Source organism: Dendropsophus ebraccatus, chromosome 10 (genome assembly GCF_027789765.1).
Source record: "Dendropsophus ebraccatus isolate aDenEbr1 chromosome 10, aDenEbr1.pat, whole genome shotgun sequence".
In the NCBI taxonomy this organism is placed as follows: domain Eukaryota; kingdom Metazoa; phylum Chordata; class Amphibia; order Anura; family Hylidae; genus Dendropsophus; species Dendropsophus ebraccatus.
The window spans coordinates 16,248,067-16,275,871 of NC_091463.1; the positions used below are offsets into that span (position 1 = coordinate 16,248,067).

The 27,805-nt window shown below is 46.4% G+C and overlaps 1 protein-coding gene across 6 annotated transcripts; it reads right to left on the bottom strand.

The window, feature by feature from the left end:
- On the bottom strand, positions 1 to 27,438 carry GOLGA2 (golgin A2). Of its 6 annotated transcripts, none has more exons than XM_069943915.1 (28): positions 27,331 to 27,438; positions 24,428 to 24,544; positions 22,482 to 22,562; positions 19,074 to 19,178; positions 17,896 to 17,939; positions 17,000 to 17,063; positions 14,742 to 14,798; positions 12,190 to 12,270; positions 11,459 to 11,497; positions 11,305 to 11,367; positions 9,798 to 9,891; positions 9,261 to 9,367; positions 8,326 to 8,384; positions 8,101 to 8,242; positions 7,868 to 7,957; positions 7,632 to 7,739; positions 7,439 to 7,526; positions 6,756 to 7,102; positions 6,549 to 6,662; positions 6,235 to 6,459; positions 5,709 to 5,808; positions 5,541 to 5,629; positions 4,129 to 4,285; positions 3,861 to 3,928; positions 3,664 to 3,766; positions 3,377 to 3,483; positions 3,130 to 3,289; positions 1 to 2,161 (listed from the first exon to the last, which is right to left on the bottom strand). In XM_069943915.1, exons 1-28 carry the CDS (start codon positions 27,373 to 27,375, stop codon positions 1,911 to 1,913), a joined length of 3,105 nt encoding a protein of 1,034 aa, XP_069800016.1. In that variant the 5' UTR covers positions 27,376 to 27,438; the 3' UTR covers positions 1 to 1,910. The 6 variants fall into 6 exon arrangements, with proteins under 6 accessions (XP_069800016.1, XP_069800015.1, XP_069800017.1 ...); XM_069943914.1 differs by having other exon boundaries at positions 3,861 to 3,931; XM_069943916.1 differs by lacking the exon at positions 22,482 to 22,562 and having other exon boundaries at positions 3,861 to 3,931.
- Between the last annotated feature and the right edge of the window lie 367 nt (positions 27,439 to 27,805).

Genomic DNA, 27,805 nt, shown 5'->3' on the forward strand with positions numbered 1-27,805 from the left:
TAATCTGCTGAATACATTTTATTCAGAAAGAAACTTTATTTCCAACAAGATGAAATCATTTCAGCAACAGAATGGAAAGTGTAGCCCCCCGACCTGTGATGTATCACCCAATAAATTATAATAATCCCCCCCATATTAATAAATCTCCAATCATGAGGACACACCAGCTTCTATAGAAGCTCCATCATATTATAGTACAAGATACCTGCAGCGAAAATGCTGCCGAGGTCCAGCGTCTGATCCAGGAATATACAAAATGTTACACTCATACATTATGTACAGGAACCACTTCCATATTCAAGTCAGGAAGAGATGTAGGAATTACTACCATGCCTGTGCTCCCTCCCACCCCAAACCCAGGTTACTTGTGCAAAACACCCTCCAGGGTAAGAAGACTGACTCACTGCGGCACCTTCTCCTGTGTTATTAACCATTGGTTAACAGGACGTGGCCGCCCCCTTGCAGCACATAGTAATGAAGAAATACTGTAAACCTCAGGGCCCAACTCTCATTGCGTTCAGCCTTATAGAGAGTTAAGGGATTTGCATTCATGGCATGGCCTCAAAAAGTGTCTAAGTGTAAGGATATAAAACGCTGTAAAAAAATAAACTGAACACAAACCATTATATCCACGGAGGATCAATAATAATGGGTTCATCAATGCGAGGTGAAAACCAATAAACTGTATACTTGGTCCAGTCACATCATGGCTGCATGCACCTTTAAGAGGTTCTGCACCTAAAATCTGATTAATAATACAGACTAATAGGGAGACAGCGCTGTCGATCTGCTCCCCCTGCGCTGCCGCCAGCTTTGTCATGGGATGCACACTGGCCGATTAGTAATGTATGCTGCTCCTCCTCCGCTGTCAGCACTGCGCCAGATCAGCCCGGATACACTGCCCACCTATCACAGTGATATCACCTCAGCGGCACATGGTGTTGTCGGGCAGAGAATCATTACAGTGATCTTGCCATATTAATCAGATTTTTTTTTTTTTTTTAAACTAAATTAAAAATGTAACTGTACGTATCCGAGAACAATCCAAAAGGTTCGCCATGAAATATTGTGGTGTGAGCCTAAGCCAAACAACCTGCTGAAAGGAATACATCTCTATCAGAGCAATGGGTTAAAAATTAAGCCCTAGGACGTCAAACCTACCATATACCCTAATGTGACCAAATAACTGGGGTCTCTGTTAAAACTCCTCGCTAAAACATACTTCAGATCCTTGTCTAGGTCATGGCTGCCATAGAAGGCTATCACAGCGCACAGCACAGAGAACACTGTATGCACTCCATTAGGCTTCAGTCACACTCATGGGACCCGTGGAGATATACGGAGCAGCGTTCAGAGTTTATCATCATAACTGTTCATCTTACACCTTCCCTCCTCAATGCCCCCGGCCTCTATCCGTCTCTACGCGGTGACCCTGTAATACCAGTACAATTTCAGGCTCCCTCCTTCATTCTTGATCCTTTCAGGTAGACTTCACATAAAACATTAGTGGTAGGGGGTAGTTTAAAAAAAAAAAAAAAAAATGGAGGCAGCGGTATAATGTTGGCAAAGATAAGTGACCTAACCCCAATGAGCTGAAGAAAACAAAGCAGTGTGTAGTAATCTACTAGCCCATCTATATAGGATATATGCCCTCTGGGTCTATTTCCTTGGACAATGCCTTTTGGAACAGAGCATATCCCCCCCCCCCCCTTGCATCATCATTGGAGATACAAACCCTCCGCTCCTTAATGCCACAAGCTCAGATGAGGGAAGACATTGTCCCAGCAGCTGAAGAGCCCACCATCCCTTCCCCGAGTGACCGCATCTCCTGTGCATGTGGAGACCATAAGCCACAGTCCAGAGAGGAGAAGGAATGGAAGTGGTGGCTTGGATACGAGGGACTGTTCCTCTCAGACAACCATTATCCGGACCTCATCATTCTCATCCACGCGGTAGAAGAACGGAATACATGGATTCTGCAGCAAGGATCCAGGACGTTCTTGGGGGTTCTGAATTTCACGTAGCAGCTGCATGATCTGCTTGGCTGTGGGGTCTTCGGAGCTGGGGGCGGCGCTGGATCCTTCTGGAGCAGAAGACAACTGAGAAATTCTTTGCGCCTTCTCCTCTTCCGCATCCTCTAGTAAGCTGACTTCTTCAAGGACTGTGATGAGAAAATAGGTGATAGAGAGCTACACAAGGACACTGAAATTATTCTTCGAAATCTCATGCCCGGGATCCTTATTTAAAAGGTACACTCCAGGACAAAAAAATTATGGTCTATCCATACATGGGAGTTCGACCTCAGGATCAGCACAAGGGGTTGTCCAGAACTAAAAAAAAATCATGAAGGGAGTATGACCTTGGGACTAACACCAATAAGCACAATAAAGGGGACATGTAAAAGGGGTTATCCAGGATTAGAAGAAGCGCAGCTACTTTTTTGCACTAGCCCTGTCCTCAAGTTATTACAATACAGCTCCATTTACTTTAATGGGCCTGAGCTGCAAAGCAACATCCAAACTGAGGACAGGCGAGGAGCTGTTTCTGGAAGAAAGTGGCCATGTTTTTAATGGGGTTATCCAGCGCTACAAAAACATGGCCACTTTCTTCCAGAGACAGCCCCACTCTTGTCTCCAGCTTTGGGGGAGGGGGGGGGGGGGTTTGCTTCTCATTTCCATTGAAGTGAATGGAGCTTAAATTGCAAACCACACCTGAACTGGAGACAAGAGTCGTGTTGTCTCTGAAAGAAAGTGGCCATGTTTTTGTAGCACTGGATAACCCCTTTATGTGAATGAGTTGTGTGTGAGAACAAGACAATGTCCTAGAAATTAAACACGTCAAACAGGGACTAGGACCGACTGATCACATGGTCCAGGTTTAGTATACTAAAAAGTATCACCTGAGCTGCATAGTCTTACTACTAGTTTAAAGGGAACCTTCCATGCTGCCTTAACCACAAGTCATCTGGTGGTCCCTGCTGGCTTCTGCCTGCCCAGATGACTTTCTATATCCAAACAGAGAGAGATCAATCAAGGTTGGTGGGGCAGAGAGGAGCCCACAGGATCTACTCCAATGACTCGTGGTTCAGGCAGCATGAGAGCATCCCTTTAACCCTGCCATATCACTTACCTTCCCCAGTAATTGTATCCACCTCCATCGGCCGATCTGCATTCTGTGCCATCTGCCCCAGCTCTTTGGAGCCTTTTGCAACCTCCAAATACTTCTTGTACCATTCGTTTCTCTCAGCCACCAGTCTCATGACCAAGACCTGCAGTTCCAACAACTTGGCCTAGGAAAAGGAAGAACAAACTGTTCTATGGACTGGGATAGTGTCTGTGGTCCCAGGTTTTCCTCCAGCCACTCTCATTTTACAAACCTTCATCTCTTCTTTGTCCTGGGCCAGTCGGCTGATGTACTCCTCCTTTTCTCTGTGTCGCTGTTTCAGGATTGCCCTCTGGCTCTGATAAAGTGCAATGTATTCCCCTAAAATCAGAAGAGAAAAGATGGCCATTCAGTGTCTTACAAAAGCAATGTATATTTAAAGGGGTTATCTGAGTCCGCACCGGCACTGGACCAGCATCACTGGCATGATGCCCAATGGTTCAGTGATAAAAGAGAAGCACTGTAGAAGAACTAGACATACATAGTTGTGGAATCACTTACCTATAGTATCAGTTTCCCCTGATAGCTGTATACACCGATGTTCCAGCTCTTCCACCCTCTCCTTCAGCTCCACTCTCTCCTGCATCAGGTCAGTGAAGCGGAACTGAGATGAAATAATGGAGCAGAAAAGAAACATGAATAAGATATCACTACATAGACAACATGGTAAGACCACAATACACTGCAAGAAGACCTACCTGCAGCTTCTCCATGGCACTTTGCAAAGCATCGTACACCTCCCGGGGGACACTGTCCACACCCAGGTCTGCTGGCAAAACACAAGGATTCTCAGTAAGTACTAAGCAAGTAGCAATGCTGTAAGGTGTAGTACCATGAATGAATACTGGGATAGCCACATTCATCAACATGTCTTGTTCCCATAAAAAGCTAAATGCACCCCTTCAGTGATGGAACAATAGCTAACGTACCATCACAGAAGTCCCTAGATTTCACTCTTACATTTACCTGCAGATCGATAGGGAGGACCAGACATCTGCTGCTGCCTAAGCTCCGATATCTCCTGCAGGAGCTGCTTACAATTCCTCTTCTGCTCCGAGAGCTGTCGCTCCACTTCATCCCGCTCTCCTTGTAACTTGGAGAGGGTGGAAGACAGGAATGTCATCTGCAGAAAAAGGAAATTACAGTCACCCTATGGATGGTGAGAAGGGCCGATTATCAGATCACTAACAGAGGGACAGTATGACATGGAGCCGCAAACACCCGGGAGGGACAGTGTGACATGGAGCCGCAAACACCCGGGAGGGACAGTATGACATGGAGCCGCAAACACCCAGGAGGGACAGTATGACATGGATCCGCAAACACCCAGGAGGGACAGTGTGACATGGATCCGCAAACACCCAGGAGGGACAGTGTGACATGGATCCGCAAACACCCAGGAGGGACAGTGTGACATGGATCCGCAAACACACAGGAGGGACAGTGTGACATGGAGCAGCAAACACCCAGAAGGGAACGTGTGACATGGATCCGCAAACACCCAGGAGGGACAGTATGACATGGAGCCGCAAACACCCAGGAGGGACAGTGTGACATGGAGCCACAAACACCCAGGAGGGACAGTGTGACATGGAGCCACAAACACCCAGGAGGGACAGTGTGACATGGATCCGCAAACACCCAGGAGGGACAGTGTGACATGGATCCGCAAACACCCAGGAGGGACAGTGTGACATGGAGCCGCAAACACACAGTAGGGACAGTGTGACATGGATCCGCAAACACACAGGAGGGACAGTGTGACATGGATCCGCAAACACACAGGAGGGACAGTGTGACATGGATCCGCAAACACCCAGGAGGGACAGTGTGACATGGATCCGCAAACACCCAGGAGGGACAGTGTGACATGGATCCGCAAACACACAGAAGGGACTGTGCGACATGGAGCCATGAACACAAGAGGGACAGTGTGACATGGATCCGCAAACACCCAGGAGGGACAGTGTGACATGGATCCGCAAACACCCAGGAGGGACAGTGTGACATGGATCCGCAAACACACAGAAGGGACTGTGCGACATGGAGCCATGAACACAAGAGGGACAGTGTGACATGGATCCGCAAACACACAGGAGGGACAGTGTGACATGGAGCCGCAAACACACAGGAGGGACAGTGTGACATGGAGCCGCAAACACACAGGAGGGACAGTGTGACATGGATCCGCAAACACACAGAAGGGACTGTGCGACATGGAGCCATGAACACAAGAGGGACAGTGTGACATGGAGCCGCAAACACACAGGAGGGACAGTGTGACATGTAGCTGCAAACACCCAAAAAGGAACCAGGTGACATGGAGCGGCAAACACAAAGGAGGGACAGACCATCCTAGAGATGATAGGAAGACTTACCATTTCTTCTCTACTTTCAAAATCTTCAGGAATAACCAGAGATGATTTGGGGACTTCATCTTCATAGACCTTGCTCTCCACACCGTCTCCTAAGGAACACAAATATACGGATGAGACCACATCAAGCCAGGCTAATAGAAGCAATAGAGAGACGTGACCTCTCATTACCTTCCATGCGACTCAGAACTCTGCTTTCTGGCTCGTTGCGAAACTGCATCATCTGCGCTTTTAGTTCTTGGTTTTCTTTGGTAAGAAGCTCCAGGATTTCCTGAAAAAGTTAAAAGGGAACCAATCAGCACATTTGTGCCAATTGGGCTCCCAGAACGGCAGCACAGACCTCGCAGCCGGGTCTACTATGGTGTCAGGGGGTCCTGGGCTCCATAGCTTCATGTTCCGGTAAGTCGCCTTTTAATCACGTGCATGAGGCAGGGGGAGAGCCGTGACTAGTCATTTGGACGGTGTCCTAGTCACAGCCCTATGTCTGTCAGCGCACTGTGTGGGAGTGATTGACAGGCAAAGTGGCCTCTATCTGACATGTAGCTATGGAGCCCTGGTTTAATGCAGGGCTCCGGATGCAGCCCGGAGAGACATCATCAGGACAGGCAATACATGCTAGACTGATGGCTAAACCTGCCGCAAGTTCGGCCAACAATAGTCTAAAGTGTATGGGGACCCTTTCAGTAACACGGCTCACCCTGCTTTGCTGCAGCTCTTTCAGGTGCATTTCTGCGCTGACTTTGCCCTGCACCTCATCATGCTGAAGCCTGTCCATGAGCTGGGCCTGCAGCAGGTACTGCCTCTGGAATTCCTCCCTCTCGATGGATACTTGCTGGTATGCTGCAGCATACTGTTGGAGATGAGCGGAGATCTCATCCCGCTGAGTTTGCAGCAGTTGCACTTCCTGTTCCTTTGCAGCAAGCTGTAAGGCAGAGACCACATACAGCAGGTCAGTAATGCGATAATGAGGAGACTGAGACTTGTTACTAAAGCCTCTACCTAGGGGCTCACCTGCTCTTTAAAGTCGCCGATGCTCTCCTGTAACTGCCCCAGCTTCTTGGCCAGCTCTTTCTTCACATGCTGCTCGCTCTGAAGACCATTTGTGAGCTCCAGATTTTCATTGGTCTGTGGAACAAAACACAGGCTCTTTGAGTTCCATGCTCCATAGATCTGGATGTATTCAGAGGAAACATGATAGTGTTCAAACACGTGACCTACCAGCTTGACAAATCCGTTCTGGAGTTCGGCAAGGTGTTCCTTCAGCTGCCTGTTCTGGGTCAGTGCCCGGCTGATGGTGGCTTTGTCGCTCTGCATGTTTTCCAGGATCTGCTGTTTGTCTACATTGTCCTCGCTCTGCCGCTCCAGGGTCTTCTCTAACTCCAGGATCCGCTCCTCCTGCTCCTGGTTGAGACGGCTCAGCTGGCTGTTGTCCTGCACCTGGGCCTGATACCTGGACTGCAGCTCAAGGAATTCCTGATGTAGTTTTTCAACCTCTTGCTGAAGCGCCAGCTCTGCTTCTGAGGGGCCTTGGGGTGCAGAGGGCTCAGAGTCAGCCGGCTCTACTGCTATAAAGAGAAACATCCCAGATATAGGGTGGTTAGAGAGAGACCGAAAGGCAACTTACATCCCATTTTTACCTATAAACACCATTCTACATATATAATAATCTACATACATATCTATCTGTACAGCCGAGAGGTATAATAATGGATGCAACAGGGGATCAGTAACGTAATGTATGTACACAGTGACCCCACCAGCAGAATAGTGAGTGCACCTCTGAAGTATAATACAGGATGTAGGTCAGGATCAGTACTAGACAGTGAAACTTTAAGGGATATTCTATCTATATACAGAAGGTGGTGCATACATATGAAGGAACTTTTAGTCTCTCTACATACCAGACGACAATAGTAGTTCTGTTACTCTGGTTTCCAACTGCTCAACCTGTACCCGAGCGCTCTCTTTTTCTTGGCTGAGTGTCTGAATCTACAAACAGAGACAGATCATCAGATTTGCTTGTAAATAAAGTAATGCGGTGGCCATTGTTGCCGTGCACCATTTTACAGTTTGCCGAGACATGTGGAAACTCACTTGCTCAGAGAGCTGCCGGACTCTTTCCTGCCAAACGGCTCCTTCTTCCTTGAGTTTTTCTACATACTGGTCCCGTTCTGCTCTCAGTTGCTGGAGAGAATCAGACATCTGAAATAGAAAAACAAATGAGTATGGCAGCGGAGGTGCGTGCAGCCGCCTGAGTCCACGAGCGGGTGTGAGCTGCGGAATCTGCGACTGGTGTTCTGTCAGGATTCCGTAGTGTGCACATACCCTACCTGTGTGAGCTGAGTGCCCAGCTGGTCTCGCTCTTCAATGACCATCCGTAACTGCTGGTTTGCATCAGGAACTCCAGTCTGGCTGGAAAACTAGAAGGGGACATAAAGTATAGACAAGATGTCACAGACCATGGTGGTTCCCATGTTTCCCACTGTCAAATCCTTCTAAACAAAAAGTCTATAAGTAGGCTTCAGTGTGGGTGCATTTGTCACCTAAGCTTTCTCAGTCCTACCTGCTGTATCATAAGTTCAGCCATTTCAAGCTTCTTATGCAGGTCCCCCAGCTCCAATCTCATGGCGGCGTTCTCGGACAGAAGTGCATTTAGTTTCTCTGACAGCTCCGAGTTCTGTTGCTTCAACTCTTCGTTGCTCTTGCTGCAAAGTTAAGATGAAAAGTTTGACCCATGGGTGTATTGAAAGCTCCATCAACCAGCAAGCAGCGGGTAAAAAAACCCAACCTGTTCTTTAATGTTTCGAGGCGAAGGTTGTCCCTCTCCTTCTCCAGTTCTTTATTAAGCTGGAAAAGAAAGGAAACATTAGGAATGTGGGGAACAAAAAAATATATATAATATCATAAAACTTTAAATAAACATACAATAGTTAGATATGTCACTTCTTTGAGCAGAGAGCGGCGGCAGTGGAGGACCGCACGCTCTCCCATAGACTGGCTATGACACAGAGGCAGGCAGGCTTCCGAGGCGGAAGGTTCCGCCACAGAATTCTGACTAAGTTACTCAGTGTGAACATAGTCTTATGGTCCTTTTACACGGGACGATTGATCGTTCGTTTTTGCACGATAACGGTCGAATTCGAACGATAATCGTACGTGTAAACGCAGCGAACGATCAAACGACCAGCAAAAAATCGTTCATTTTGATCTTTCAACATGTTCTCAAATCATCGTTGATCGTTTGCAAAAAATTCGCAGATCGTTCCGTGTAAACATTCATTCAGTGATTTCACCTATGTGTGAGATAGGCTTAAACGATCGCAAAACGATCGCATAGCGAATTTTCCGTACGATGTATCTTTCTGTCTAAACGCTGATCGTTATAAAAAAAATTGTTCATTCAAAATCGTTAATCGTGCGATCGGGCGAATTATCACTCCGTGTAAAAGTACCATTAGGGTCAAAAAGCTGATCGCCAACATGTGAAGGAACAAGAACAAAGGCCCTATTACACGGAGCAATTATCTGCCAAATCAGGCTGATATCTCCCTGTCTAGAGGTTGCGCAAACATTGCTAGCGATGTCTGTACGGACCTGGCTGCAATATTATAGAGGTGTGTAATAGACCTCGGTAAGCGAGCGCTGATCAAGCAAATTGCTTGCTTACCCCATGGGTCAGGATGCCTAATACGCTGTATGGAGACTATAATAAAAGGGCATTACCTTTTCCAGCTGCTTCTGCTGAGCTGAGATAGAGGAAAGGGTGCGCTCCAGCTCAGTCACTCTCTGCCGGGTCGACTGTAAACGCATGACAAGATCTTCCACTTCAGCTGCAGGAGTAACAAAGAAAAAAATTCAGTGCGCTAATAGGGTGGAAAAAGTTTTGATGCTCATCTATTGAGGCACTACGGTAAGCATCAAATATTATCTGCACTTTACACACTCAGGATATCACTGTAGTGAATTGAAACCACTGCCTAAGCAATAGAACAGTGTGCGGTCTGTGTTGTATAAATATTATATTAATTGAAAGGGGTTATACAGGATTAGAAAAAGCACAGCTACTTTCTTGCAAAAACAGAGCCACCCCTGCCCTCAGGTTGTGTGTGGTATTACAATACAGCTCCATTCACTTCAATAGAACTGAGCTGCAAAGCCCACAGCCAAACTGAGGACAGGAGAGATGCTGTTTTTGGAAGAAAGTGGCCTTGTTTTTCTAAGCCTGGACAATCCCTTTAAGATGATTTGGAAAGCTTATACCTCCTTTCTGACGTGCTGCCTGCTGAGTAAATGATAGAGCGGTCTGTAGTTCAGATTTTTCAGATACCAAAATCCCAATTGTCTGGATGTGAACCTGGAGACGTAAAGCAAACAATTTGAGCTAGGTGAAGTTAATCTTTTACACTGTGAAACAATCTTTATTGACACAAACACAATAGAGATGCTCACCGTGACGTATAACAATGTTAGGTAGTAGTCACCTGTGGTAAGTTGTGTCAGATCATGGAGGTCCCAGCAAACTCAAGAATAGGGTCCCCAAGTCTTTTCTTTGAATGCTGCACGCACAATGTAGCTCCATTCAGTGTCAACAGAGCTGCTAGAGAAAGCCGGGCTCTCCAACCCATTCAAGACAAAGACTTGAGGCCCTGTTCTTAGGATTGCTGGGACGCTCCTGTGATCTGACAATGATTCTTTATTTTGTGCGTAGGACATAAGTGCTGTAACTCTGAATAACCTTTTACTGCACTGGGCACCTGCTGGTAAGTGGATAATAGTGGATCCCTGCTGCTGGAATCTGTGGGGGAACCCTGCACCCCTGTAGCCATGAAACATAAACCTCTATAGACATCAATGCACTATTTATGTAATGCACTGACATGCTGGGTCATCCAGGTCAACCTTTTTAAGCCAAGTACCCCTATGTGACCATATTCTTAAGCGGAGTACCCCCAAGGATGCGACTGATTATAAGGCCAAGATCACACTATAGCCATAGGCTCTGTCAGCAGTTGATTCCCCAAAGTAATTCCCCAATAACAATTTAAGTGATCTGTAGGACTCGGTAATAATGTTTACATAATGCCAGATAATTACGTCCCACATAGTCAGTAATAATAATCAGGCAGATTTCATTAGAGATGCACGTCTTTCAGAATATTCGGCATAACAGGTCTGAGCTGGTATAGATTTTGTACCATGGTAAATCAGTCACAAGATGAGGCCACGTCCCTTCTGCGCCTTGCCATGTCCCCACGCTCGCACATACGGGTCAGTAGGGTGCACATCGGCAAGAAATCCTCATATTTTTTGTGCAAACTGACTGGTTTGAGCATAAATCTGCTACTTTCTGCCGCTTTACACGAGGCTTGTGGTAGTAAACTGGTGACACACACAAGAGGTGGAGAGAGTCACAAACATAAACCTTGTACAAAGCTTGTGGGGATGCTTACAGTGGGGGAGGGTTGTGCTTGCCTAAACTGGTGGTGCAGCAGGAAGGACAAGGCTGGTGGAGGGAGATAGGGGAGCACAGGTGTCAAAGTTGCAGCCCTCCAACTATTGCAGAACTACAACTCCCATCATGCCTGGACAGTCAAAGCTAAAGCTTTGGATGTCTAGGCATGATGGGAGCTGTGATTTTGACCAGCGGAAGGGATGCGACTGACACCTGTGCTCTGGAGTCATACATGTTTTGTGTCGCTTAACAGGGGAGTCTCCTGTACCTGACTGACCACAATATACAGGGCAGTCTCTATAGTAAGCGTCTCACCTGCAGCTGTTCCCGAAGAGAGCCCTGCTCCTTGGAAAACTTCTGTTCAAATTCCTTCCTCTCCTGGGGAGTAAGATAAAACCATTGTCACAGGTCAGATCATCTACAAAACAATAGTCAATCCCATACCTGGTTATAGGATGAAGGGCTTTACCTTGTCAAGCTTATCCATAATATCCTGGTTCTGCTGTTTCTGTTGGGAGAGAGAAATACAAGCATGGATCCAAACATAAAACCGGAAAAGCAGACTGGTCTGAGCCCAGTATTTAGTCAGTTTTGGCTCGGAGATCTTATTTACAGGCCCCACCACCATTGTGTTATCCAGAAGAATACCAGGGCATTACTCAGAATATTACTCTGTGAACGCAGAGGTTTTAGCTCCCGGGGGCTGCAAAGCGGCTAGTACTGACGTATTTCCAGACTACAGGTTACATACTGGCATATTCCAATTTTAAATGGGCAATGTCCCTTTAAATAAAAAAAAAAACAAAAAACTTTTGACATGTCTTGGGTTTGGGGTGTTTAAACCCCAACTAGAATGAACTAGGAGAAACCCATACTAAGGTCAATCTCTCCTGGCTTCCTGCTGAGGGAGAGAAGTGCTGAGCCATGTGCTTCTCCCCCGCTGGTTCTAGTGATCAGATACCCCCCCACCCCCCAATTATAAAGTCCCATAGAATTCAATGGAGGTTTTTTCGGCAACAGCAATTCACTACATTGTTAAATGCAGAAATCCAATGAGAGGAGAAGAGGGAGCAATGCAGGTAGGTGAGTGACAGCCAGATACGGACAGGAAGCTGAAGACGATGCAGGATACACAGCCAGGGCCTGACGTACAGTATACAGCATACACTATTATACAGATAGCAGCGTTCTGTCTCTTACCAGTTCCTCTATCTTTGAACTGAGCTGTTTGTTTGATAAGTTACTGGAGTCCAAGGCAGCAGCCAAATCCTGGTATCGAGACTGCGGCGCATGCATTCAGTATGAGGGAGAGAGAAGAGGCCGGAAGAGAGACATACAAAAAAGGAGAGATATCCAGACATTACTGATGACTGTCTGCTATAGGATAAGAGATATATTGGCTCATCTCTATTGTAGTATATATCTGCTATAAAGGTTAAAGGGGTTCACAGTTCTTTACAGTGATGGTCATCAGCATTAGATCAATTCTCTCACACAGTTTCATTGACCTTTGATACCACGGACCATATGGAAAACCGATCAGCTGTATGAAGAAGCCAAAGCATCCGGATGTGTGCAGCGACCCCTTAGTTGCTCACACTGCTCCATACAGCACAGAGCCTTATATCTAGTAGCAGCTGTGCTGGGAATTACAATTGGCTCCAGCTTCATCCATCCCATTCAACTGGATGAGACTAAGGGCCTGTGCACACAGAGCAAAAGCAGCGGAAGTTTCAAGCAGAGTCCGCGCCACAAACGCCACTTGTAATTCAACAGGATTTCTCATGCGCCTCTGCTCTCTCCTCTTTTGCTCTGTGAGCACAAGCCCTAAGGCGCAAGACCAGACTCAACTACTACTAAAGATACGTGGCTCTGCTACATGTAACAGTAACAATGCTAGGCCATCAAGTTAAACACCGGGATAACCCCTTTAACCATTACTTAATTTATACTGAGTAATATTGTAATGTATATTTTAATTTATTAACAACCTAAAATTCTTGTGGCCCCATGTGATCACGTTACCCAGTCAAGGAGTCATTAGGGATAAAGCTTTTTTTTCCCCTAAAATGAACGTGGCCTTCTGTTCGGTCATGCTCACCCGCTGTGCCCGCTGCTGCATGTACACAGTGAGGCAGCAGCAAGCGGCATTCAGTACAGCAGGCACCTGATCTTTCCCTCTTAAAGGAGAAGTCCGGCCAAAATTAATTTTTGATATGTTGTTACTTATGAAAAGTTATACAAATTTCTAATGTACATTAATTATGGGAAATGCACATATAGAGCTATTTCCCTTAATTTAGTAGATCAGGAAGTGTTAGAAATATCTCTGAAGAAGTGACGTCACGACCCAGGGTGTAATTCCTATGGAGTGTCCAGCAGGGGGCGCTCTCTATATAGAAGTCTATGGGACTTTATTGTTTCTATGGGTTTCTATGTAATGTAATGTAATGTAATGTAGTGTACAGTGCTTTATTGAATGAATACATCTATGGAATACTTTGGGGAGCAAGTGTCCTTGCTCCCCAAAGTATTGCATATATGTATTCATTCAATACATTCAATACACAGTAAGCCCGCCGATCCGCCGCATTTCCGCCGAATTTCCGCCGCATTCCCGCCGATCCGGACCATATACATTGAACTACAGCTCCCATCATCTGCTTCTAGTATGAACAGGTGATGGGAGCTGTAGTTGGGTAAGGGATATCACATGCCGCCGGGCGCAGGGGGGAGCCGCTCAGTACACAGGAGCGCTCCCCCCTCCTCCTCCTCCTTCCGTGATAACTTCCGCCTATACCAATGCTGACTCCCTGCCTGGCCGCCGCTCTCCGCTCTCATATACCGGCTCCCGGCATCAGCGCGGACACCAGGATGCATCGGGAGCCGGTATGTATGGGGGGAGAGCGGAGAGCGGAGGCAGGCAGGGACTCAGCATTGGTATAGGCGGAAGTTATCACGGAAGGAGGAGGAGGAGGGGGGAGCGCTCCTGTGTACTGAGCGGCTCCCCCCTGCGCCCGGCGGCATGTCATATCCATTACCCAGCTACAGCTCCCATCACCTGTTCATACTAGAAGCAGATGATGGGAGCTGTAGTTCAATGTATATGGTCCGGATCGGCGGGAATGCGGCGGATCAGCGTGTGGCGGATCGGCGGGAATGCGGCGGAAATGCGGCGGATCGGCGGGCTTACTGTGTATTGAATGTATTGAATGAATACATTTATGCAATACTTTGGGGAGCAAGGACACTTGCTCCCCAAAGTATTCCATAGATGTATTCATTCAATAAAGCACTGTACACTACATTACATTACATAGAAACCCATAGAAACAATAAAGTCCCATAGACTTCTATATATATAGAGAGTGCCCCCTGCTGGACACTCCATAGGAATTACACCCTGGGTCGTGACGTCACTTCTTCAGAGATATTTCTAACACTTCCTGATCTACTAAATTAAGGGAAATAGCTCTATATGTGCATTTCCCATAATTAATGTACATTAGAAATTTGTATAACTTTTCATAAGTAACAACATATCAAAAATTAATTTTGGCCGGACTTCTCCTTTAATGGTGCGTTCACACCTACAGGATCTGCAGCTGATTTTCTGCAGCAGATTTCATTTAAATAACTGAACACAGCATCAAATCTGCTGCAGATCCTGTAGGTGTGAACGCACCCTAAAGGATTAAAATAAAACCACAGATGGGTCCGGCCATTTCTTCATTCTTTATATTGTCACTCACCTCTACTTCTGGACTGGAGGCCGAGATTATGTTTTCACCGTTTACGTAAGAGTTACCCTAAAAGAAGAGAATCAGGATGCATCATTCCTTCTAAAACTAAGATAGAAAACACTGAAAAGGGGTCACAAGAATAAAAAAAACATGGCTGCTTTCTCTAAATATCGCAACACTCCTGTCTTCCTGTCTATGAGCTCCTGTGTGTGGTACGGCAGCTCAGCTCTAATAAAGAAATTGGGATGAGCTGTAATACCGCACACAGCCTGTGGGCAGGTGTGGTGCCAATTTGGGAAGAGAGCAGCCATGATTTTCTAATTGTAGACAATCATGGGGGTCAATTTTTTAAACTTCTCCTTTAAAAAGGGTTGTACTCTTTACAATATGCCTATTAGAATATACCCCTCCCTGAGGAGGAGCAGAGAAGCACAGCGGACAGTGGCTCCCCTCTAGACAACAGGGACATTGATGCAATACATGTACTGTACAACTAACAGACTGGCTGGCAGGAGAATTGTCATAACTCCTGACCCTCCGATGAACGGTCAGGATCACACCGTGTACGTGTTTATCTCATGGAGAGAGACGAAGATAAGCCGCTGCCAGACAGATAAGTTATATGGACTGAAGTATTGCGACACCTTCTCATTCCCCTTCTGAAGCTCTAGCACATCCCATCCTATACCCATAGCAGCCATTAATATGGAGCAGCTACCCTTCTGCAGGGAGAGCAGCCTTGTCTCCTCTAAGACTTTGCAGGAGTGTGTGGGATTTTTCCTCTCCATACTCAGGACATCTGTGAGGTCAGGCACTGATGTGGGGGAGACTGAGCGCACAGATCTCAGTTCTGGATGTTAGATGGGGTCCGGGCTTTGTGCAGCCGGTCACATCCCCCTCCCACACCAGCTCACCCTTCATGACTATGGACCTCGCTGTGTGCACTGGGTGCCGTCACGGCAAAAAAAGACACCTTAAACTGCTCCCACAAAGCTGGAAGAGACAATTGTCCACAATATCTTGCTAGAGCCTTAAAGGGGTATTCCACTCGAACATAACTTCATATGTTGCTGTCCATGGTTAGACTAACAATTCCTTCCATACTTGTTATTATCTATTCAGTCTCCTTCCCCAAGTTCTCAGCTGCTGCTTTCTGCTGAAGACACAAAAATCTGTGTGTGAGCCTGTCTCCCCCTCCCTTCTGAGACAGCTGATGTAAACAAGTCCCTATCTGCAACTTTGTAATACTAAGGAGGATTATTCACAGTGAGCTCATCAGAAACTTGACCTCAGATTAACCCTCCCAGCATTACAAAAGAAGCTACAACATTGCAGATAAAGCCTGCCAGGGACTTGTTGACATCAGCCGTCTTAGAAGGGAAGATGTAGAAGGGGAAGACAGAGAGAAAAGCTCATACAAAGTTTTTGTGTCTTCAGCAGAAAGCAGCAACTCAGAACTGGGGGAAGAAGACTGAATATATAACAACAAGTATGGAAGGAATAATAAGTATAAAATGAAACGTTACATGGTCTCCACTTCATAACTGAGTTACTGTGGATCATAGACGCTTCCACTTCTTTATAATAAATCACAGCTGATGGGGGTAGATCCGGGGGGAATCTAAGGGACTGGCTCCCATGACAGCACCGCGTTGGTATCCGGAGCTCTACAGAACAATCCATCCTAAGCCTAATACGTGTAAAGGTGACTGCACTGGCCGGATGTTATAGATGTTATACACCGGGGGCAATGGGACTACAAGTGACACCTAAAATCAATGATTAAGAGTAAGGGACCAGGACTTCTCTCTATAAAGATAGTTCCTCAATATAAGGGAACTATATATGCAAATAGGTTTAGTGCTTCTTTGCCTAGACATCGGTAAGGGATCTCCCAACTTCACCCTAATGTCTGTTGCTTCTTATAAATTGCATCACTAAACTGAGGCTGGGTTCATACCCATTTTATGCACAAAATGGACGAAAAACAGATGAAAAAACAGTTGAGTGTGTGCATTCGTTTTTATCCATTTTTTTATAGACTTGACATCTTTTTCTACCGTAAACAAAAACAAGGTCGCCCAACTTTTTGTGTACGCTAAACAAAAAAAAAAAGGAAGCATTTTTTTATCCCTTTTTTATTTTTTAGAATAAAATCCAATGGTAAAAAGGAGGCAAACAAATTTTTTGCATAAAACGGATAAAAAAACCGCACTGTGAACCCAGCCTTAAGAAGGGGCATCTGGCTAATATGTACTGACACGTACCTGGGACACCAGGCCATTCAGCTGTTCAGAAAGCTGCCGCAGACTGTCTGTAGAGGAGACGAACCTGCGAGACAGATCACACGTTATATACACATCAAAGGAATAAACTCAAGTATATAAATTAATGTAACTTATGCACGGTAGTACAGTGAGCGAGGCGTAACACATGACCTGGCCACATACCTCCATCTACTACACTGTATAGATATAGTTATATACAGTGCAAAATATATACATTGATCTATAGGGCTAACTGTGCATATTTTCTCAATATATTCCTTAGGGGCATGGCCAATATTTCTTTACTTGAAATCTGCTAAGAGGGTGGACTCAGCATATGACTACACATAACATAGTAGGTTAGTACTGCACTCTAGCTCATGTATGGACACCTGTCATCACTTTAATGCTGCCAGAACCAACAGTCATGGGAGTGGTCCACAGCGGCTTCACACCCACCAGCCCTGACTGATAGCACTTTCCTTATACCTAAATGGGGGAGATCTATCAATCAAGGCCCATGGGGTGAGAAGCAGCTGCTGTGGACCCCCTTGATGTTCAGGCAGCATGAAACTGATGACAAGTTCCCTTTAAAGAGTGGTAGGTTCCCCATAAGACACAGGTATTCATCCAGCTGCAGCAACACTACGATACCCATCATGCTTAATAATTCCATGAATTGGAAAGAGTAGTCTTATAGGGAACTTACCACTCTTGTATGATACTTGTGCTATTAAGTATAGGTTCTCAGACAAGTTCAGGCAGAATAAACACTTAAAGGAGATGAAAAGAAAACCCCTCCATGTCCTCTGATCTTACCACTGAGAGCAATACAGCTCATTCAAGATCCAAAACAAATACAGACGTCATCCCCAGCGCACGCGGATCACACTCACCTCTTGCTGTCCGCCGCCATCTTCGCGCTATCATGGTCATTCTGCTACAGAACAAAACAGACGAAGCGTTAGCGGCCATACTGAGCGGTGACAATGGGAAGAGATCAGGATGTAATCTAGGCAAGAGACAGACATGGCAGCATGCAGCTATCACAGCGAGGCCAACACCAGGACAAGGGGTTAGCAGCTAAATATCATGTATTTCATTATATCACTGACAGGTGGACAGTACCGGGAATATCCAGGATTAGAAAAACAGCGCCACCCCATCCCCAGGTTATGTGTGGTATTACAACTCAGGTCCATTCAATGGAACAGAACTGCAATACCACACACAAACTGAGGACAGGAGTGGTGCTGTTTCTTGAAAAAAGCAGCCATGTTTTTTTCTTAAATCCTGAATAACCCCTTTAACCTCACTCAAGAACCCAGCCTATGCAATAGATGGTTACAGCCACACACATCTGTGAAATACATGATATTTGATGATAAGAATAAAGGAGAAGAGACAGAAACAGAGCCCTCTTAAAGTAAAGCTTCTCCCTCTGCGATGGAACTACTTTAACTTTTATGGGTACAATGACCATGGGGCACTCAGTTTGCTTAAAGGGACCCTCTGGAGAAAAAGGTTTTCTTTCAAAACAACTGGTGTAAGAAAGTTATACAGATTTGTATATTACTTCCATTTAAAAATCTCCAGTTTTCCAGTACTTATCAGCTGCTATATGCCCTGCAGGAAGTGGTGTATTCTCTCCAGTCTGACACAGTGCTCTCTGCTGCCACCACTGTCCAGGTCAGAAAATGTCCAGATGGACAGAGGTGGCAGCAGAGAGCACTGTGTCAGACTGAAAAGAATATACCACTTCTTGCAAGACATGCAGCAGCTGATAAGTACGGGAATAGTAAGGATGGATATAGATATAGAGAGACAGAGAAGTCATGTACAAATCTGTAAAACTTTGACACCAGTTGATTTAAAAGAAAAAAAAAAACACACCCCTTTAATATAGAAGTATTCCTTTATAGAAGGCCAGATCCGTCAACAGCAATGACAGGTTCCATTAAACAGATAAAGTTCTACATTAATAGACGGCCATATGATGGCACAGAGTAAGATTTCATCCGGGGAGAGTAGATAGAGAGAGATGGAGAGAAGGCGTGAGTGTGGTGTGTGGCACCTCGGACAGTGGGTTATTAAACTGGGCTTCTGTGGGGGTTCTAGAATTGTCCAAGAAGTCCTCTGTAAGGATCTCTGTGTCTGCGTCATCTCTCTCCAGGGGCACCTGTTAGAGCACACAACATGGGGGTTAGTGCAGCACATGGGTCCACAACACACAAGGGTGGGATGTTATAGATCATCAACTGGCCGCCCTCCAGATGTTACACAACTACAAGTGCCATAATGCCTGGACAGTCAAGGGGTTTCCAGCCATGATGGGAACTGTAGTTCTAGAAAGACTGGAGGACCCCAGGTTGTGCACCACTAGATTATTACACGCACCAGTAGCCTTACAGATGTCCCAAAAAAGCTCCTACATAAAGGGGTATTCTCATCTTATAAAGTGTCGGCACATCACATCGCTGCGTGACTGGTAGGGGGGGCTGCACTCCCATCATTCACAGCATCAGTGACAATATAGGAATACCCCTTCAAGCTCTTCAGCTGTTAGAAAAACTACAACTCCCAGCATGCCCCAACAGCTGGAACTGTAGTTTATTAACACATGTCACAGACGGGGGGGAAACAAAAAAAACAAAAACACCGTAATACAAATGCAAAAAGCCACATTAGGAATGAACCACAATGTCATGCGCATGAAATGTATTTAGAGTACGGACTATATTCATGATGTTATGTGCGGATCCACCATTCACCGGGATGGGGAACCTTCAGCTGCAGCACAACTACAATACCCAGCATACCTAAACACCCCTTGGCTGTCCGGGCAACAGCTGGAGGTTCCCCTATCCCCGGTCTAAACCTCCAATCCCCTTTTAAGACCTAACACCCATTCATAGAAGAGGGATTTATTCTCCTAAAACAAATCACTCCATCATCCCAAGTACTGTCATGGTTATTTACATGGAGACTGGGGGTTGTAGTTCCCTGGCTCGGTGAAGATCACCTGAAGGCAGCTGAGGTGTCGGCAGTGACGCACTCTCCTATCTGTCACTGGTTCCAGTTTGGCCAGTTACAGAGGTGTTGGGATGACAGGGGAGGAGGGAGCGACGCCTGAGAAGAACGCTTAGCACTTGTTACTTCCTGACTCATAGGATTAGTGCTGCGTACTGCGGAGTAATGGCTGATAACAGCCCGGGTGATATTACCATACAGAAGGACACCACCCTTCAGGGTATACAGCCCCCCTGCCTACAGATGTCCCATGTCCCACCCTGCCCTCATGTTTTAGTGGTGTCTGACTTTCTACTGATCTTCAGGTAGGAAACAACAAGGGATCAGAGCTATAGATCTGCATAGGGGCTGCATACACAGAAATGTAAATGGTGCAGGGAGCGTTCACATTGATCACTGTGTGTGCAGCCGGCCCGGCTCATCCATGACATCCCTTATAAAATCATCCTGTGGTATGACAGTAATGCTATGCACAGCGGTCAGCGGCTGCCCCCCCCCCCCCCCAGCACATCCCATTCACAGAGTGGGCAGGATTTCCCGGCACTCGGTGACAGCGGAGGAATGCCTGGCAGCTGCCGAGACAAATGCTTCCAGACAGGCGACACTGATACGCCTGATATCAAACAAGCGTCCCAGCCTGGCAGGATTAGTGCAGAGCCAAGGAGCAGCAAATGGCGGGATGACCCATCAGCCCTACAGCCTGCAGAATAGTGAGGCCTGAGCACAGTACAGGCCGCACCTCACATCCTATTCACACAGCGCTTATTATTCTGGATTTCCTGTAAGTGTAGTTGGCATATTATCCGGCCCCCTCCAGTGTCTATTAACACCTGACAAGACACCAATTTTATCCAGGATCAGAAAGAACACAGCGCCACACAAATCATCAGGTTGTGTGTAGTATTACAGGTCAACTTCATTCACTTCAATGGACCTGAGCTACAAAATCACAACAAAACTAAGGACAAGAGCGGTGCTGGTTCTGGAAGAAAGTAGCCATGTTTTCCAGGGCTGACACCTAACACCCCTTCTGATCAGTGAACATAGACAGATGATGCCACGCACACTACAGCTCCCATTCACTTCAATAAGAGCTGAGCTGCAGTACCCAGTGATGCCACCACACAATGTATGGCGCTGTCTGCTTCTTGCTCAATTGACTGACACAAATGGCGTTAGGTCCTGGCACCCCACTGATATGATAGTTGTGACCTATCCTGAGGGTTACCCATGAATCACACCAGTACAACTGACCCCTGGACATATTTTCTCTTTGTCTCCATCACTGTAGGTGTGAGGCAGCTGTGGATTCTATATAACAGAATTCAAGGAAGATTCACAGTAGTGTTGATCATCTGATCATATTACTGTGCTGATCCCAATCACCTCTCCTGGCACTCACGTGGAGGACACCTTACCTACTCATCTGCACAGGGGTTAAAGGGATGTTCCACTATTTATTTATTTTTTTAGTTAATGGACTGTCATAAAAAAGGCCACCTGAACAAAATAAATTCTGTAAAACCCCTTTACCTTGTGTGCAGATTATCCTGAGCTGTGCTGGGGTAGTCACCACTCTCAGCCTTGCCATCAAGTGGAAAAGACAAGCACCTTACTTCACTGCTGCAAACACTACAGCGATAAGAGGCCAAGTGAGTGCAGGTAAACAATGGAGACACTGTGCTGCTCATGTGAATGGGGCATACAGAATCCCATGTGTAAGTGGCAGAAATAACCTCTGCCATCCTGCACTGCCATCCTCCATGACCTGCACCGTACCCCTTCAGCTCGCAGTGTACTCCCGCACCCGGACGCAGTGAGTAAAATCACCGACTATATAAACATTGCACACAGACGCTATAAACCAGCAGGAGAATGTAGTAAGGCAGCACATCCTTCCTTCTGCTCTGTGTAATACAAATAGTTGTTCAAGTGCCAAAGGTTGCTCAGCTAGACTACAGCAAGTGTCACCACACTATATGACCACGGTGGGATCGGATATCTAGCCCGGCCCTCCCCAATAGTTATATAGCAGATAAGTGGGGAATATGTAAGGCTCATGGAGGCCTCATTAATCTAAACAGCAGTGTTGCCCAACCTCTTGCTTTCCAGCTGCTGCAAAACTACAATTCCCATTATACCAAGACAGCAGGAGAGCCACAGTTTGGGGAACACTGCTCTATAAAGTATTGGTGTCCGAAGGATGTGTATCACTTTGCAGAGTCAGAGTGTATAGAAAGGGCATAAAGATATAATATGGAGATCCAATGACGCACAATAATACGGGGGAGGTGCAAACCCACTGCCCCCAATCCCAACTGATGGACAACAATGAACTATGACCAGGAAGGAGACGATAAAACAAAGAGGTACAATGCAAACCAGCCGGCAAGCATGAGGGGCACAGGGCGGACAAGCACAGAAAAAGCTGGCACTTCCCTGTAGAGCTCACCTTCATGTCTCCCAAACCAGGGATGGACACCCCATTGGATCTATGCAGATCTGACACCAGCCCCTTCAATATGGCCTCAATCTGAAGACAGTGAGAGAAATAGAGAAAGAAGGGGAGAAGGCAGGTAAGCAGCGAGGGGAGGGCAAGTCACCGGCCATACCAAACCACTAATGACCTCACAGGTAACACCGCTAACCAGGAGTCCAGGAAGCTGAGGTATGAAGAGCTGTTTGCTGTGGTCCTCCCCTGACCCATAGGGAATACACTATCACCATCTCAGTAATAACACAGTGGCATCTGTATAAGGTTCTACAATGTGAAGACCCTGCAAACAGCTTCCCTATCTCAGCTTCCCAGATCAGTATAGGATACATAAAGGCATGGAAGTTGCAGTGACCACAATGTTTACTGTCAGGGAAATAAATGTTCCTATAAAACACCGGGCCTCTCCAGCTGTTGCAGAACTACAACGCCCAGCATGCAGGTGGAGAGTCACTGGATGGAAAGCACTGACATTGGACAGTGTTCTCCTAATTATGGCAGTTCAAAAACCACAACCTCCAGCAAGCCCTGACAGCACAGGGTCCAACCTGTGCCAAACCTTAGCATGCTGGGTAGCAGCTGTACGAGAGCATCAACATAGGAAGGTTTTCCTGAAGCTATGGCAATCCAGCTGTCAGAGAATGTTGGGAGTTGTAGTTTTGTCACAGCTGGAGAGCCACAAGTCGGGAAACACTGCTGTAGAGACGTCACATATCCCTGCAATGCCCAGCGGGTGTCACCAGGATGCCCATCAGTCATACTAGGCCTTATACACAGCCCCTCTATTGGGTAGGACACCAGCAGGGTGAAAGTGGATATCAGGACATTGCTACTTGTGTAGCTTTCTAATATATTTGCTGCTGGAGCAATGAGGAACCAGTAATACTAGGGTATAACCGCACACAATACCAGTTTATCAGACGTTACAGAAAGCGGCAGAAGTTGTCAAGATAATACAAGGCAGAAGGAAGTCAGTGATCAGAGATAGCGGGGCTGGATGGGCAGAGATAGCGGGGCTGGATGGGCAGAGATAGTGGGGCTGGATGGGAAGACATAGCGGGGCTGAATGGGCCGCAGCTGATGCACAGCTGAGTTCTCCTTGGATAAGGACCCAGCAAATAAAAAAAAAGCACCGGGAAAAGTCAACAAAGACAACAAACTGCTGGTCAATCTGGATTTTCAGGTTTGTCAGAATCCATCCGTCAGTAAGAATCTGAAATTGTGTTGCTAAGAGGTGAAGAACACAGATCTAAGATACCCCGGGCTTCCTATAGGATTGGCAGGGGTCATTGTATGTAGACATAAAACAACGCAGCCAGACGAGAGGCGGCCGGTCATCCAAAGGAGCTGAGAGGCTGGGTACAGTCACAGAAACACTAACTATACAGCATTCCCACTGACATCGCATTCCATCAACTTCTATGGTCAAAGAAATATTCTACTGAACAGTCACCAGTTATAGAAACCAGATACAGCTCGAGGGAGTCCAGGAAAAAAAGGATATGGCCTATGGGATAAGGATGTATCCATATTCTCCTGGACTCCCTAGGGCGGCATCCAACTTCTTCAGCCACCAGTAATCAAATACTGAACAGTCAGACTCCAGCAGGCTCCAGGTGCAATGATCTCAAGTGAGAACCTTAATGGGGGCTGCAATAAAGCCATAGAAGCTGCCACTCAGCTTTCCTAGGAACAGATGTAGCGAGCGTCTTGCTGACCTGCTGCAGTAGGGACAACTTCATTTCTGTACAGACACATGCTATATATCATGTAGGTTACTACAAAGATAGGCCTGTCTGCATCTATTATAAAGAGACACAGATGAGGCCACAGAGGCAGTAACTCCGGTGCTGTAATCAAAGTGCTACCAGGCTAAACTGATGTCAGGTGAACTCGTGACTTACTGGGTCCGGAGACAGACGGTTGGGGGTGTCAGGATGGCTGTTTGACTCTTTTGCCTTTTTCTTCTTCTTGCCGCCCACAGGAGCCGGTGGAGTCGTCTTCTGTTGAAATTCCTTTAACTGTAAAGACAACGAAGAAGTTGGGTATTGTAGGATAATAGTTGCAAGAAGGTGATAAGGATCCGGCACTCCAAGAGGTTTAAAATTCAAAAACTTTTATTAGAACATATCTAAAAAACAGCTGAGCAGCTCATGCTGTGTGGCCTGAAAGACTGACGCGTTTCGCGCATGCGCGCTTAGTCATAGTCTAATGGTCAGTGTGTGACTAGAGATTTAAAAACCGTGCGGCTCGGTCGTTTCACATGCGATAGAGTTACACACTTTTGTATTAGTTTTATTTTTTAAAATACACGACCTGGTCGCCAAGCACGCTCCGATGTGGACAGTGTGTCACCACACTCCACCTCTTTATGTTTGCATCACATGGTCGCAGCTTACCTATAAATTACAGCATCATGTCTAGTAAATTCACACACTCATTATACTTTGTAATACTAACTGACCACTGAACTAACTTAACAGTGTCCAAGCGAGTACACCACTGATTGCACCTATTCACCCCACCTGCACACATGTGCATGGGGAAACATCTCATTGGCCATTACTTGTTTTTAAATCTCTAGTCACACACTGACCATTAGACTATGACTAAGCGCGCATGCGCGAAACGCGTCAGTCTTTCAGGCCACACAGCATGAGCTGCTCAGCTGTTTTTTAGATATGTTCTAATAAAAGTTTTTGAATTTTAAACCTCTTGGAGTGCCGGATCCTTATCACCTTCTTGCAACTATTTACTTACTTGACGGACAGCCACCGCCTGGAACCGTCCACCCTCTCACATATGCTGGAGACTCCGAACAATATACCAAGAGGTGAGCTGATTTCCCTTGTTTATCTTTATTGTAGGATACATTGTAATTAAACTATACTAATATATATCAGAAGGAGGATGATGATGATCGGCCATGTCCATAGATACCTCTAAGCCTGGAGAGGCACACAGCCGGGCACAGCTACAATAGGTATGTGTGAGAACGACACTGTCGCCAACCGAGACAATCTTCTACAGTTTCAGCCTTCTCTACTCTGCAGAATATACACGCTGTATTCTTTACCAGGACAATAGGCCGATTGTAGAGAACAGGACCAACAAAAGCCAGACGATAATCCAAGCAAACTGCAGCCTTCAGGTGTCTATACCCTGGCGCTACACAGATCACCTTCATAATAAGTATTCTGTACATATCACTTGTCTCAGAATTGTCTGCCCTTGTATTATACTCCAGAGCTGTGCTCACTATTCTGCTGGTAGGGTCACTGTGTACATACATTACATTACTGATCCTGAGTTACATCCTGTAATATACTCCAGAGCTGCACTCACTATTCTGCTGGTGGGGTCACTGTGTACATACATTACATTACTGATCCTGAGTTACATCCTGTAATATACTCCAGAGCGGCACTCACTATTCTGCTGGTGGGGTCACTGTGTACATACATTACTGATCCTGAGTTACATCCTGTATTATACCCCAGAGCTGCACTCACTATTCTGCTGGTGGGGTCACTGTGTACATACATTACATTACTGATCCTGAGTTACATCCTGTATCATACCCCAGAGCTGCACTCACTAGTCTGCTGGTGGGGTCATTGTATATATACATTACATTACAGATCCTGAGTTACATCCTGTATTACCCTCCAGAGCTGCACTCACTATTCTGCTGGTGGGGTCATTGTATATATACATTACATTACAGATCCTGAGTTACATCCTGTATTACCCTCCAGAGCTGCACTCACTATTCTGCTGGTGGGGTCACTGTGTACATACATTACATTACTGATCCTGAGTTACATCCTGTGTTATACTGCAGAGCTGCACTCACTATTCTGCTGGTGGGGTCACTGTGTACATACATTACATTACTTATCCTGTATTATACCCCAGAGCTGCACTCACTATTCTGCTGGTGGGGTCACTGTGTACATACATTACATTACTTATCCTGTATTATACCCCAGAGCTGCACTCACTATTCTGCTGGTGGGGTCACTGTGTATATACATTACATTACTTATCCTGTATTACCCTCCAGAGCTGCACTCACTATTCTGCTGGTGGGGTCACTGTGTATATACATTACATTACTTATCCTGTATTATACCCCAGAGCTGCACTCACTATTCTGCTGGTGGGGTCACTGTGTATATACATTACATTACTTATCCTGTATTACCCTCCAGAGCTGCACTCACTATTCTGCTGGTGGGGTCACTGTGTATATACATTACATATCCTGTATTACCCTCCAGAGCTGCACTCACTATTCTGCTGGTGGGGTCACTGTGTATATACATTACATTACTTATCCTGTATTACCCTCCAGAGCTGCACTCACTATTCTGCTGGTGGGGTTCTCAGGATGTTGCTCATACAGACATTACGGTATTACAGTCCCTATGGCGCACACATATAGAGAAGCTGGGTTCCTCTTAGATATCAGGGGGCCCATTGGCCGCCACCACAGGGGTATGAGAATCAGTTCTGGTCACATGACATCTCATTGCTTTTAAAGGTGCCATAAATAAAGTTGCAGGGATTGAATGGCACAGAGTGACACTATGGGATCCACCTGGCACACTGCGGCTGCCCCTTCCTCACCGTATCCCCCCGCACCACACCTGTCACTCCTCCCCCTGATCCCCACACCCCGCTGCCGTCCTGTCATGTCTGTCACCCGATACCCCGCAGCCGACACCTCCCTCAGCCCCCGACTCCGCTCTCCAGCCTCCCCCGCGGTATACCGGCAGTCACCGGGCCTACGTGACGTCCTCACCTTCCTCCGGGCCGAGGCCAGCTTGTGCTGTCTATCGTCAGCCATCCTGGGTCCGGCCGGGGGAACACGTCACCGCGTACCCACAATGCACCGCACAGCGCGCTCCCGAGCCAGGCGCGATCCCCGTGACGTCATTGCCAGCTGTACCATCCCAAGAGGCGGTGCAGGGGAGTGGGCGGTTCCAAATTGCAGTCAAGTGCAGGAATGCCGCTGTGAGCTTCTAATGGCTGTGCCCATCCCAGCGTTAGTAAATGGATGCAATTCACTCTATCGCTACATATTGTGGAACTACAAGTCTCAGCAGCATACACGGCCATTTATAGTGGATATAACTATTGGTGTAAAGTGACTTCCAATGCAGCACACAGCCTAGCATTGGGAGCCCTGCTAAAAAATCAGCAGTTGCCCATAGCAACCAATCAGATTCCACCTTTCATATTCCAGAGGCCATTCTGAAAATGAAAGCTGTCCTCTG